The 14,346-nt window shown below is 40.4% G+C and overlaps 1 protein-coding gene across 1 annotated transcript in view; it reads right to left on the reverse strand.

Moving 5' to 3' along the window:
* LOC135087141 (SET and MYND domain-containing protein 4) overlaps positions 1 to 14,346 on the reverse strand; it is a 60,435-nt gene that overhangs the window by 41,583 nt on the left and 4,506 nt on the right. Inside the window, exon 3 of the mRNA XM_063981980.1 lies at positions 10,009 to 10,180. Coding sequence (XP_063838050.1) covers positions 10,009 to 10,180 — 172 coding nt within the window. The remainder of the gene's footprint in view (positions 1 to 10,008; positions 10,181 to 14,346) is intronic.

Genomic DNA, 14,346 nt, shown 5'->3' on the forward strand with positions numbered 1-14,346 from the left:
TACACTGATTTATTGAATTCACCAATATTGTAACGCATAGTGACGAGCAATGACGTAAAGCTAACTTAGCTAAATTTAAACTAGGTCAAGTAAGAAATGTACAATTTTTATGTGCGGTAAGCCCGTACATCTTGCCAATCAGAGAAGAAAAAAGGACAAATCGCTTAAAATGATACAAAGTAATACGCTAAATCAGAAGCTAGTTTGTACATTAAGCTCAAAAAGATATGCTAGGTGAAAACATTGATAGAAACGCTTAAGAACTTCAAAATTATGCTAGTTAATAACATTGATATAAAAACAATTGATAAGATGCTTAAGAAGTTATTAAATACGTAAAGATTTGTAATGAAATAGAGTTACTTAAGAGTTTAAATAGTGAACTTAGTGTCCATAATATTGTCCAGTAAATAAATAGCACTTAATCGGATGACTCAATTATTTCCCCGAGGGATTCACAAGGAATAGAGATCGACACGGACCGCGGGGGCTTAGGAGGCGCCGAGCCTCTGTCAACACTTAACACGCCCATGCTCACTGATTTACGCAATTCACTACACTGAGGTTGCACTTCTTGTTCACTAGACACACACTGTCGCTCGATGTTCACCGGATGTCCCCTCCTAAGGACAGCTGGATGTCTCGAAAGCTGCACGCGCCGAGACCTTTTCCTTCGGACTCGAAGAAAGATTGCCACTAGCGCTGCTATCAGAAGTACTACAACTATTCCATAGCTGATTGAGTACTGGTGGATGTCATGGACGCTGAGATCCGATGCTGATTCTTGCTTTACCACATTTAATTCATCCATTATCTCATGATAAGCTTGCTGGTGACTTTCTGTAGTAAGATCGCTAATTGTTGAGGTGTTTATCAGTTTGTTCAGAATTGATATCTTTGGGGCTTCGATATTTAAGTCTATATTTACCTTTTTCACAAAGTCGTTATGAGCATATATCGTAAATGAGTCTCCCTTGAGAGTGCAACCTTGACCTATATCGAGAAGGCCGTTGCCCGCTATTGTGCTGACTGTCATACCAGCTGGACAAAATGTGCGAATGTTGCACTCGTGGCAACATGAGTACAACCAGACATTCTGTAGGTGTAACTTGATCCACCTATTGTTACAAGGAGCTTGCTCGTACATACAGGGCGAAGTTATTTTTCCTGCATCTATTATACTTAGGTTACATAAATTTTGCTTGAGATCTAAATCATAAATAGGTTTATCTAAAGAGCATAGCATTCTCTCTTCAGATGCATGAAGACACGTTTGCAGATCATGTTCAGTTAAAAATATAACCGCTTCTTTTCTTAGGTTAAACGCTAGGTAAGGGTAAGTAGGTACAGTCAGGTAGGAAACTGCTTCTGTGGTGCGTGGAACGGTGATAATCTTATCAAGCTCGTAGATATCGTTATTGACCAGTGGGACCTTAATTTCGATGATAAGGTATTTTTTGTAGACCTTGGCGAATACCTTGAGTAGCTTGTATAGATCACGAATGTTATGTGTCTCTACAGGTACTTTCAGATCACCATGTAGCTGACCTGATATAAAATTTATTTGTTGCTCTAATTGCTCGCTAGACAACAGGTGCGTATCGATGCGCCCGTGAGTGATGTCAGTAACGGTATCAATAAGTGAGGTTTGTATACGTCTCAGGTTCTCTAGGATGATGTTGGCTGCTAAAGCCGACGACGTTATGTAAAGTCCATTGTGGACGTCATTACGTAATTGAGTTAGCTCTGTTGCTGTTTCTCTTAAATATGTATTTATTAATGAGAATTGTTTGTTCATGATTTGTTCGTTTCGCTGTATTATGTTGTATTCCGCTTCGATAATTGTTGTTTGATTCTTGATGAGTTGTTTAACATGATTTTCGTTGTAGCTAATCTTTTCAATATCTTTAGCATATTGAAGAGCAAAGTTGTCGTCTAAAACACCAAATAGATAGTTCGCTACGGACCCAATACCATTAACTAGGCCTCTTTTTTGGCGTCTGCTGCTATGTAGAAGTCGATTATAGTGCTCAATTTCCGTAAGTTCATGCGCTAGTTGGTTAGCAATACTCATATACTGTGCATTAGATTGGATTGACATGCCTTTTAAATTCAAAGTTAAGCTCTTTAAATGACGAATGTACATCTCCATGTCTTCCAATGCTTGCCAGTAGCTAGTAAGGTTGTAGTACACAACCAATCTCCACTCATCTCGAATGTACTGTATATTCGAAATCGTGTCAAAATACAACGCTCTATTATCTTCTAGTGCTGTCACATTGCTATTAATGTTTTGCTGCATAGATGGAGATATAAACATAGTCAATAAGAGCAATGCTAGAGAGATGAAGTTTGTAAATACGTTACGCTTGCTTCTGCTAGCCCTTTTCTCATTGTTTGAAGATACTTGGGGTTGCTGATCGCTTGGCTTCGTTGTAGTGGTATCATCGATAGTTTTTTCGACGGGAAGGGGGATGAGCTTTGTTACAGGACGTTTAAGGACGTTGTTCTCGGTTTTTATAGATACAACTCTGACGTATCCATCCTTTCCAGGGTGTAATTCTTGAACTCTGCCAAGTGCCCACTTTCCTGGAGCTAAATTTTCGTCTTTTACAATAACGATATCGTTAACTTCGAAGTTTTTAGTAGGGCTGGTCCATTTAGACCGGGCCTGAAGATGCTGAAGATAATCGGACGACCAAAGCTTCCAGAATTGCTTATTCATGATCTGCACCAGTTGCCATCGTGCAGGTAAGCTAACGTTATCTGGATCAGTCTGAGGTCTTGATAGTAAGGAGTCACCTATGAGAAAGTGACCAGGTGTTAAATACGTGTCCTCTGGGTTCTCTGTTAAAGGAAACAAAGGACGCGAGTTCAAGCAGGCTTCGATTTGCTGAATTAGAGTAGTCATCTCCTCGTATGTAAGTTTCTGCTCACCTAGGACCCGTTTTAGGTGCCTTTTAAAGCTTTTCACGGCGGCTTCCCATAAACCACCTGCGCTTGGCCATGCTGGTGCATTGAACGACCACTCAATGTTCATGTGATTGATGCTATTAAAGAAATCTGTATTCAAGGTACGTAAGATTTCTTTATACTCTTTATCTATCGCTCGCTTCGCTCCGACAAAATTTGTACCGTTATCACTGTACATGCGGCAGGGAGTCCCTCGCCGTGCACAGAAACGGCGGAACGCTGCTAAAAACGCTGGAGTACTAAGGTCTGACACCAATTCTAGGTGAACAGCCTTTGTCGCTAGGCAGATAAATACAGCTACATATCCCTTGTACGTCTTTACTCCCCTGCCCCTGCTTAGCTTCAAGTCCACGTGACCGGTAAAATCTACACCGGTGTGTGCGAAGGGGCGGGAGGGGGTCACTCTCGCTCGAGGAAGATCAGCCATTATTTGATGGTGTTTTTCTGAACTGAAGCGTCGGCATGGAATGCACTGTCTCAGCTGTCGTTTGACTGTTCTCATGCCGCTTAAAATCCAGTAGTTTTCTCTTATGTAGGATAAGGTCAAACGTGGTCCACCATGTAAGGTAGTGATGTGCGCTTGGTTGATAACTAGGTCACTTAAACGACAGTGACTAGATAGTATTATTGGATGTTTGGCTGCGCTGCTGACGTTTGAGTTACTGAGGCGTCCTCCCACTCTCAAAATTCCGTCTTTATCTAAAAAGGGATTCAAGGTCGCTATTTTGCTGTTTGATCGAACATGGCCGTTGCTTCTTATGCTTTCTAAATCGCTTTCAAAATCTTGAGCTTGTGTATTTTTAATTATTAATAGATACGCTTTGTTTATTTCGTCAGCTGATAGGTAAGTTTCACGTTCTATAGCCTTGTGACGAAGTGCAGCGGCGAAACGTGATACCCATGCCACTATCTTTACGGCACGAGTGATGGAGCTATTGTTTATTAACAATTCATTTATGACTGATGAATTTGATTCTTGTAAAGCTACGTTCACACTGACCTTTTTTGCTTCCAGATTTGGCGCTTCATAAGTATTATTTTTTGTGTTATTTGGGTCGAAATTAAGCAACCATTCTGGGCCTTGCCACCAGAGGGAGCTACTCTGTAGTTTGGAGACGGATGATCCACGGGTGACGCAGTCAGCTGCGTTCTCCTCAGACTTAACGTGGTTCCAATTCGAAGCTGGAATTACATCAACAATTTGCCGAACTCGATTTGCAATAAACTGTTTCCATCGAGCGGCGTCACCATGTATCCACCCCAATACGACCATGGAGTCGGTCCAGGCGTATACATGACAAGTTGTGTTCGCTAATGACGCTTTTATCAATTTTATTAATTGAGTAAGAAGTAGGGCTCCACAGAGTTCTAATCGTGGCAGGGAGACCTTTTTTAGAGGCGCTAATTTAGTTTTCGCTGCAACAAGTTGCGATGTGAGCTCGCCTTTACTGTCACGTGCTACTAAGTAAACAACGCAGGCGTATGCCTTCTCTGACGCGTCGCTGTAGCCGTGTAATTGGAACGTTTGTTGTGTGTCTCCTAAATATCTAGGTATCTTGAACTGACTTACTTTTTGAAGGTCGCTCTGAAGTTCAGTCCACTCGCTTTGAATTAGTTCAGGAACTTCGTCGTCCCAGCCTAATCCTGCTGACCAAGTTTTTTGAAAAAGTATTTTAGCTCGTATTGTCAGCGGTGAGAGCCAGCCCAATGGGTCGAACAGTTTTGATATCTGTGAAAGTAGCTGTCGTTTCGTGTTACATTTGCTAGAAAGTTCAGTTTTGTTTGTAAATAAAAATGAGTCAGACGACGGTGTCCATTGAAGCCCTAAGGTTTTTCGGGATTCCGAACACCTAAAGTCAAAGGGCTTGTCGAGCTGTTCTGTAGATAAGTCTTTTAAAAGCTCAGGGTTATTGGCTGACCATTTTCTTAGATTCATCCCCGCGCCTTTGAGGATGTTGATTAACTGAGTCTGTAACTCTTTAGTCGCTGCTAGTGTATTTTGTCCGCTGAGTAGGTCATCCATATAGAAGCTTTTTTCTAACGCTGAGGCTGCAAGGGGGTACCTTGACATGTCATCTTTAGCTAGCTGTCTCAGGGTGCGCATTGCTAGGTATGGAGCAGCCTTAGTGCCATAAGTTACGGTTGTAAGAACGTACTCCTGTAGCGACTCCTGAGGTGAATCTCGCCAAACGATTGATTGAAGATGTTGATGGTCTTCTCTGACCATAATCTGACGGAACATCTTCTCTATGTCCGCAGTAATGACGTATTTGTACTGTCTCCAAGTCAATATTAATGTTTGTAGGTCATGCTGCAAGTTCGGACCACATTCCATTATATCATTGAGGCTGAGTCCAGTACTTGTTTTAGAAGAGGCATTAAAGACCACACGAAGCTTTGTAGTGGTGGAATCGTGTTTCATGACGCCATGGTGTGGTAAGAAACACGAAGGACTGCGGTTCTCTCTACTCGGCCGCATATGTCCCAGCTGTTGGTATTCGTTAACAAATTGCTTGTAGCTTTCTGAATATGCTTTATTTTTATTCATTTTGCTTTCTAACTGCTTGAATTGGGCTGTTGCTTTGGCTTTAGATGCGCCAAGCTTTTCGTTATAGCTTTCTTTCATAGGCAACGCTACTTCATATCTACCATCTGCTAGACGCTTAGTAGTGGCAATGTAATGCTCTTCGCAAAACTGCTCTTCGCTTGTAAGCTCTGATGCTGCGCTAGGAATCTCTTCCATCTCCCAATATTTCTCTATCTCCGCTAAGTTATTTATAACTACGCTGCAATTGAAAGTTTTTACGTTTCCCGATAAAATCCAACCTAATTTGGTTTGCTGCGCTATTGGTGCGTTGTGTTCACCTTTAACTAGTCCGCTCATGATGACGTCAGAGTAAACACATGCGTCTAATAATATGTCAATTGGTTTCGAAACGTTGTATTCGGGATCTGCTAGCTGCATATGTTGGATGTGAGGCCATGATCGCCTTGAAAATGAGATGTTTGGTAGATCGCTAATCACTCGAGAAATGACAGATGCCTCTGTATTGAAGCTGTGATCGTCGTAGATGGACTTGCATTCGAGGGTCACAAGGCTTTTGCTTTGTTTAGGGCTGTTACCTACGCCAGAGACCGATGCGCTAAATTTACGGCGTGGTAACCCTAGAAGCTGAGCGGCGTTTTCAGATATAAGTGTAATCTGCGAACCCTGGTCAAGAAGAGCTCGCAGCGTGACGTAATTACCATCAATGGCTTTAACCTGCAGTAAGACAGTCGCTAATAAAACCTCTTCATCGCTGGCAGTAACGTGATTGGCAGCGTAGGGTTTATTAAGTGATTTAGATATAGGCGGTGTTGCTATGGTAGATTTCGCCTTTAAATCGGTTGTAGGCATCGAGCTTGAGTGCGATGACCCGATGAATGCGTCATGTAGAATCGTATGATGTTCGCTATTGCACTCCTTGCACCTTTTGATCGAAGTGCATTTATCGTGTAAGTGTTTGAATAAGCAATTTTGGCAAAGTTTCAGTTTCGTCACTGTCCTCAATTTCGTTTCCTCTGTCATATTGTTAAACTTGTTGCATTTATAGAGCTCGTGATCGTAATTACATAAAGGACATTTACACGTAGATGCGATGGCTGCTTGATATCCTTTAGATGCGAACTTACTATTGTATTGTTTCGAGTAATGTTGATTTTTAGGTTGATGATATGCAGGAGCTGGCTTTGTGGAAGCTGTGGAGGCTGTGTTATCTCGTTCTCGCTTGTGCATGGGTTCGAGGGCTCCGGCTCGAAGGACCAAAACTAATGTAGCGGTAGTAAACCACACATTAAGGATTCGCTAAGGGACGCTGAAGGGATTGTGGCTCCAAGGAGAGCTAATAACCAAACCCGACGAGTGTTGAACGTACACTGATTTATTGAATTCACCAATATTGTAACGCATAGTGACGAGCAATGACGTAAAGCTAACTTAGCTAAATTTAAACTAGGTCAAGTAAGAAATGTACAATTTTTATGTGCGGTAAGCCCGTACAATTATAAATTACAATTATTAATCTTTAGAAAAAACATTGAAATTACTTTAATACGTGTTAATGTCACAAAGTATTGTAACTAACTGCAGGATACATAAAGTTGATTTTTTAGTAAAGATAAAAACCAACATAATTTTTTTTACTTAATTATACAATGTGTTTGCATTTTTTTATTTATTTGTAAATTTATACATTTTTTTATTTATTTGTAAGGCGGGCACATAAGAAATACCTACAAACAATTTCTACAAATATTTTCTATTCAATAAATGAGCATTCCGTAGTATGATTTTGCTCGTAAACACCCCGATCCCATTCAGTAACATTCGTTTCGTTGTTCAGCTCTAGCTGCAAACTCATTTATCAATTCCAGGAATTGAAAATCACTCCGAACCGTCGTTCCCAGCGGCAGTGGCTTCGGCTCGGTTAGGCTAAGAACTCACGGCGCGATTTTCACCCGCGCCCGCGGCGGTTGTGGAATTGCGGTTTTATTTCAAAACTCACGGGAGCGGTTATTTGCGCGGTTATTGTAAGAACTCACGGCGCTAATTCACTGGTACAAAATGGTCGCCCGCCACCGAGAAAACCGTCGAGGCTGCGGTTACCGCGGTCCGCGCGATTCTATTAGTCGCCCGCGGTGCCGCGGGACCCGCATAGCCTTTTTTTACATAAGTATCTGCATTCTACAGAAGCTGCGAGCCCGCAACCGCCGCGCCATGAGTTCAAAATCGCGCCATGAGTTCTTAGCCTTAGTCGGAGGCCATAACTCGTTACTGACAGCGAACAGACAGCTATCATAACGGAATAATTGGGGGCATATAGGTAAAGGCGATACGTTCTGTGGGGGTCTACTCATAAAAACGATATGGTGTAGTAGTTTTTCAGCCGTTTGGTGTAGTGGTTCGAAACGGACTACTATTCCGGAGGTAGCGGGTTCGATTTCCGCACAGTACAAACATATTTGCATGAACATATTTGTTTGTACTGGACTGGGTGTTTTCTATGTATAATAAGTATGTATTTAAAAAAAACGTATTTAATTAAGTATGTTTATATCCGTTGTCTAGTACCCATAGTACAAGCTTTGCTTAGTTTGGGACAGTGTAAATGTCCAAGGATATTTATTTATTTCTCATGTAGGTACGGTGCGCTTCAAGGAACAGTTAGGTGCGCTGGCGGGGCTTAAACCAGCGTTCTTCGGATCTTGAATCGGTCAGTCCGACACCTTCGCCATTCGCCACCATTCATGGTTGTGTCTATCACTCATGCAAGGATTTACGAGTAAAATGTGATACCTTGAAATAGTTCTGTATAAGGTCTCAAGTTATTCGTGCCGGTGTGGTTTGAAGTTCGCGTACTGTTAGCATTGTAGGATAACTTTTAGCCTAGGCGCAGACCACCGACCGATTTAGTTGGCCGATAGTTGGGTCGGGCTGTTAATCAGTATGGACAATGGACATGTATGAAAGTGCGCACATTGCATCGATTTGATATCGTCCGATTCTTTATCAGATTTCAGATTAAAATCGGGCCCGACGATCGGCCAACTAAAAGTTGGTTGTCTGCGCCAAGGCTTATGACGATGATGATGATCAGATTTTTGTCTACATGGTGCAATTTTCATTCAATTGCATGAGCGCTGCAAACTGCGCCAGGGTTAGTAGTTGACGTAAACGTAAGGAATTTCGGTATACTCACACGCACGGTTGATTGAGCGCCCCAATGCGAGGAGATGTATTCAGAAATCTGTACACAGAGTGTGTTGTACCTGTGGTTGAACTTAATTGGTAGGTACACACCACTACACGTTCAGATATCCTATGTATCCTATGTAGTTGTGATAGGGGCGATTGTGCAACAAAAATGTTGTGTGGTATGCTGTCGCCTATAGGCTCGGTATATTGCAGCCGAATATTCGAGTATTGACGCATCAAAGCAATACACTGTGATGACTTGAGCCGCACGATATTGATCTGATACAAATATAGACGTGGACGTGGGCCTAATACTGATAATTAAAAGCTTATAATATAATTGTTACTTTGTCTAATGGACGGCTTAAAGAAAATACTCCGTTATTATATCAAAAGTCTTCATCAGAAGCTTATTATAAGAGCCTTTCAGGGCTTCAGAAGAGGCAAGCGTTTTCTATAAAATGGTTTTAGAATGTGGGTAGTTCTTAAGCTAGTCTTATGAAACTGTATGAGTATCATTTAGAATTATTTTTTATATTTTATTCTGTTATGTGTGGCGCTATTCACATTATTATAGTAGTGATTTTAAGAGTACACTGAATAAAAAAAAGAATGTAACAAAGAAAATTGAAAAGCGGCTGTCCTTTTGTTGATTCAAAACAAAGGGCAGCAGCTTAGTTTTAATCGGGACTGGATGTTCGTATCCGACACGTTTTTCGCGCTGAAATTGTGTCTGTCCAAACACGAATTTGACAGAAATGTTTCCCTGATGGAAACGTCAACGTCGAGTTCGTATCGCTGCATTCAGGCTTGCTGTCGGAGTAGTTTTATAGTTTTGAATGTAAGCTCCAAGCGTTATGTACCTACATCAAGCGTAAAATGGCGAATATGTGTCTATGAAAAGGCACCGTAGTGGACTATAGGATTATAACTAGCTTGTTTACTCATCAAGAATTGCGCTATTTGCTATATGATACATAATAACGCTTTTCGAGCGTCGGGCGCCTTTGCCGCGGTGATTAAGAAATTATTTCGAGTCTTAGTTATTTGTCTATAAGTTAAAAAAGAATGAAAAATTTACTAGTACATGTCATCGGTGTACGTAGATCAACCTGGCTAGCAAGAGACAAGACCATCATTTCTTCAGAGCGGTCTAGCCAGCCAGGTAGCGCTCGTATGTCACCCGCGCGCCAAAAATTTTACTTGCTGACGTGAGACGCTAGCTGACGCTCAAAAACGCTACTGTAGGGCGCTACACTAGCGTTTTTGCGGCGTGGCTGGCCATAAAATCGCCATTTTACCTGTCATCGGAGCACGCAGCACAGCTTGGCTGGCAAGAGACAGGGCCTTCATCAAGTCCCCTTCCTTCAGAGCGGCCTGGCCAGCTACACGGCGCTCATACGACACTCGCGCGTCTTTACCGCGATGGATGGGCTCGATCCGGGAAAACACTTCTTGGAGGGCTTCCATGATCTGTAATAATTACAGAGATTACTTCTTACTTTACTTTGGCATGAAGATTGAGATCCTATATTTACCTAAAACTGTACAAATAAAAATAATATTTGAATTGGTATTAAAAAAAAACAGAGAAAGCCAAAACCGAGACTTAGTTTAAATAGAGCAAGAACTAGAGCTTTTGATAATAATAAATGAATAATAAGGTAGTATGTTTTAATGCAAGCACGTCATAATTAAGCTCTTTAGACGCAGGCATTGGCATTTATTACTATATATTTTTCAAACAACATTTTTACTTGATAAAATCGCCCGTCTCAAGTAAGACTTGAATCTACGAGCCCACGCTGGCTTACAGCTTAAAAAACACTTTGATGTCGGTATCGTCCCACCAAAGCCTGGGAGAAAATTGCGTTTTTTCTTGTAAGCTAGGTACTTCGTGACTAAAACTGATAATGTACTTCAAACATTTATAGCTCGGATGATACAGATAGTTTATTGCTTGGATAGCTTATATTGCAGTACGATTACATAATATCTTAGTTTCAGGAATCGATAATACAAAATTATAGAGTATTAGTTACACTAGACTACTTTAAAAGGTAAAGATGAAAGCACCCTTTCAATTAAAAGTATTAATTTGGACTTTTGTTATGTAATTTATCCAGTTGTTTACTTAACGAGGCCCAGATAGTGTTAGACGTAAACATAATTGTTTGCCTTATTCTGTCACCTATACCGGGATGCGGGAATAATCCCTGCTCTAGCATCGTATAATGGATCTTAATTGGATACTGCTTCAGTTGAATTTCCCCTGGGCGGTTGAAGCTAGGTTGTTCTGGATCTTTAAGGCTAACACTACACTATACCTATCTGTTGTGATTACTTCTGAATTTTGAATGTAAATCTGGGGGCACGGCAGTGCCCCCACCAAGTCGAGCAAAAAAGCGGCACGGCCGTACCATCCTTTTCTCGAAGCAATTCAGGCCATTTTCGACTGCCTGTAACTTCGTTGTGGATAAAACTAGAAGGCTGAATTTTCATTAGCTATGCAGGCATTGTAAAGACACGGTATATTTAAAATTTCATTCAATTTGAACCAGTAGTTTAAGAATTATAACGGGTCAAAGTTACTTAATTTTGTCACTCACTGACTGACTCACTGACTCACTGACTCACTGACTCACCGATCATCAAAACTCTAAGGCACTTCTAGCAGACCTAGAAGCTTCAAATTTGGAATATAAGTAGTGTTTGGTGTATGAATCAAGGAAAAACTAAAATATTTGGGGGCACGGTAGTGCAACCGCCAAGTCGAGTAAAATTTTTCAATTTCGGTCCAGTTTTCTAGATACATAAATGCTGTCTACAAAATACAAAAAGAAATTATATTTGGGGGCACGGTAGTGCAACCGCCAAGTCGAGTAAAATTTTTCAATTTCGGTCCAGTTTTCTAGATACATAACTGCTGTCTACAAAATACAAAAAGAAATGAGATCCCATCAAAAACAATACTTGTCAAAAAAACCAAGTCTCGCAACTCAGTTGTTCTACGGTAAAAAGTTGTGAGATCCATGTAATACCAAGTCCAGGCCAGGAAATCTTTAACGTTTTACATAAATATATTGACTTGGCCATCGCACTAAATAATTTAATTTATACGTGTTTTCATGCGATGGCCAAGTCAATATATTTATGTAAAACGTTAAAGATTTCCTGGCCTGGACTTGGTATTACATGGATCTCACAACTTTTTACCGTAGAACAACTGAGTTGCGAGACTTGGTTTTTTTGACAAGTATTGTTTTTGATGGGATGTAATTATCTTCACCTACGAACGTAATTAAAGTAGGTTGAGAATAAAAGTTTGTTGATACTTCCAGAGCTGTTTCTATTTTAGGTGAACATTTTCAAAACCAGCGTTATTCGAGGCACACGTGGCAATGCAGTACAAATCGCGAGATGATAGAAATGTGAAAGATTAATAATTATTACTATCGGTTACGAATTTGATACATTTATCATGAAGCGTAACTAGTCCAACTTTTAGATTCTACTATGATGTAGACAGACACGTGTATTTACGAGTATTATTTACTTACTCCATGTGATATTCTGTGAGGAAAGAACCTATCCCTAGCTATCCCAGGGTACTCAACTGTGGAGCAGGAACTCATGCGCAGGTTTAAATAAGTTCCATAGGAAAGTATATACAGGATGTCCCGTAATTCAACGTCAAGCCGGAACTGGGTGTTGAGGCAATTTGAATTTTGGGCACATTAGAATAATATTTTTAACCAAGGTAGATAAAGTTAAAAACGGGATTATTTCCAATAAACAAAAATCGTCGACAATTACAGCAAGAATTTACCAAGTGTTATATCATTTTGGAATCCTTACTAAATGCGCCAAATTATGACGTCACTTGCCACACTCGCGTAGTACAATTTTTTTCAGTACAGTCAGTTTAAACTAGGCAAAATTTTTATTTTGATATTTTTTTTGGGATTATTGTATTTTTTTCATCTAAGCTGGAGCAGCTGGTTTTGTAATTTTGATAACAATTTAGAGAAACGTTATTCAGGGTTACATAACAAAAAAAAATTTGGAAAAAGTGAAGATTTGTGGCAACACGAGTAAAAAGACCGTCACCGGGAGTAGAATTTTTTGTTTTTTTTTAAATGCCTATTATTTTGACAAAATGCCACAAAGATTTTTTTTCTATTTTTTTGATAACCAGCATAACTTGCCTCAATACCCAGTTCCGGCTTGACGTTGAATTACGGGACACCCTGTATATACTTTCCTATGGAGCTTATTGAAACCTGCGCATGAGTTCCTGCTCCACAGTTGAGTACCCTGGGATAGCTTGACTAGGGTTTAACTCATTTTTCGCGGAAGTCTTATGCTGGGCTGCACCATCTTACTTTAAATTGGACAAACGTCAAAAATCTGTCAACCTCCATACAAAATACACCGGTTATCGTTATAGTTTTAGTTAGACCTTAGGCTACGGCCGCATACTCGCGCGGGACATCCCCACTCGGGCGACGACAGATAGCCGCGGAGGTTTTAGTGGGTATAATACCCCGTCCTTTTCAGGACGGAGCAGTGCCCTTTTCAGGGCGCCGGGTGTCCCACACACCACCCTGTACCCCGCAGTCTGTGGTGACGGTGCACAAAGCATTTCCTCCGCGTCAAAAAAAGAAGTTTAAAAAACTCAGTTTTTAGCACCAGACATCAGTGTGACTCAGCCGTAGGGTTCATTACTGCGCCCTGGGAGCATCGGCGCGACAATCAGGTCAAGAGTGTGGTTGTTTTTTTCGCGATCGCGAACATGTTAAGGCTCTGCGATAAATACTAAAAATAAAAGTGCAGTTGCCCTTTTCTTTATGGTAGAGAATACTTAAAGAGAATACGTTTAAGATGGATCAAACAGGGGCTTGAGCTAATAATGTAATGAAGAGTGAAAAGATGTAGAGTGGTTTCACTCACAATCCATTACAGTCGATGGGACGATGACTGGGCAATGAAATCGAAATTCTACTCGTATTAAGTCCGTCAGACAGATAATATCATTGAATCATTACAGTATTATATTGAGTTGAAATGTTGCGTGACGTCACTTTTGAGTAAAAAATCTATTCAAAAGTGACGTCGCGTGACATTTCAACTCGATGTAGCACTGTTATTATTTAAATGAAATAAAATAAAATAAAAATTTTCCAATTTATCTGTCTGACGGACCAATAACTGAAATTTTGTCATCTAGACTCACTGTGATAAACTTAAAATAAATATTAGAATATATTAGGTACTGATAGTATTAAATAGCTCTTTGCAAGCGAGAATAATGTTAATAATTATTCCAAAGGTCTACCTATCGGTTGATCCAATATTCAATGTTCAGGATAATGTTACAACTTAACTCTCATTTTCATGAAATTTACTCGGAATTTAGATCAGAAAACTTCCCTAAGAAATTACTCTGAAAAGGATTTTCTATTAAGTTTCATACCTTCAATGAAATACTCGTAGTAAGAAAAATGTTGATAGCCTAAGAAATATTTGTCATAATTTGAGACTTTCCGTGATTTTTCCTGCTTTGTTCTTTATATGATTTTAGTTCTTTGTTTGACCATCACAGAATCACCCTCCCGTGCAGCTCCCATATCTCAGGC

This window comes from Ostrinia nubilalis, chromosome Z, assembly GCF_963855985.1.
Source record: "Ostrinia nubilalis chromosome Z, ilOstNubi1.1, whole genome shotgun sequence".
Classification (NCBI taxonomy): Eukaryota; Metazoa; Arthropoda; class Insecta; order Lepidoptera; family Crambidae; genus Ostrinia; species Ostrinia nubilalis.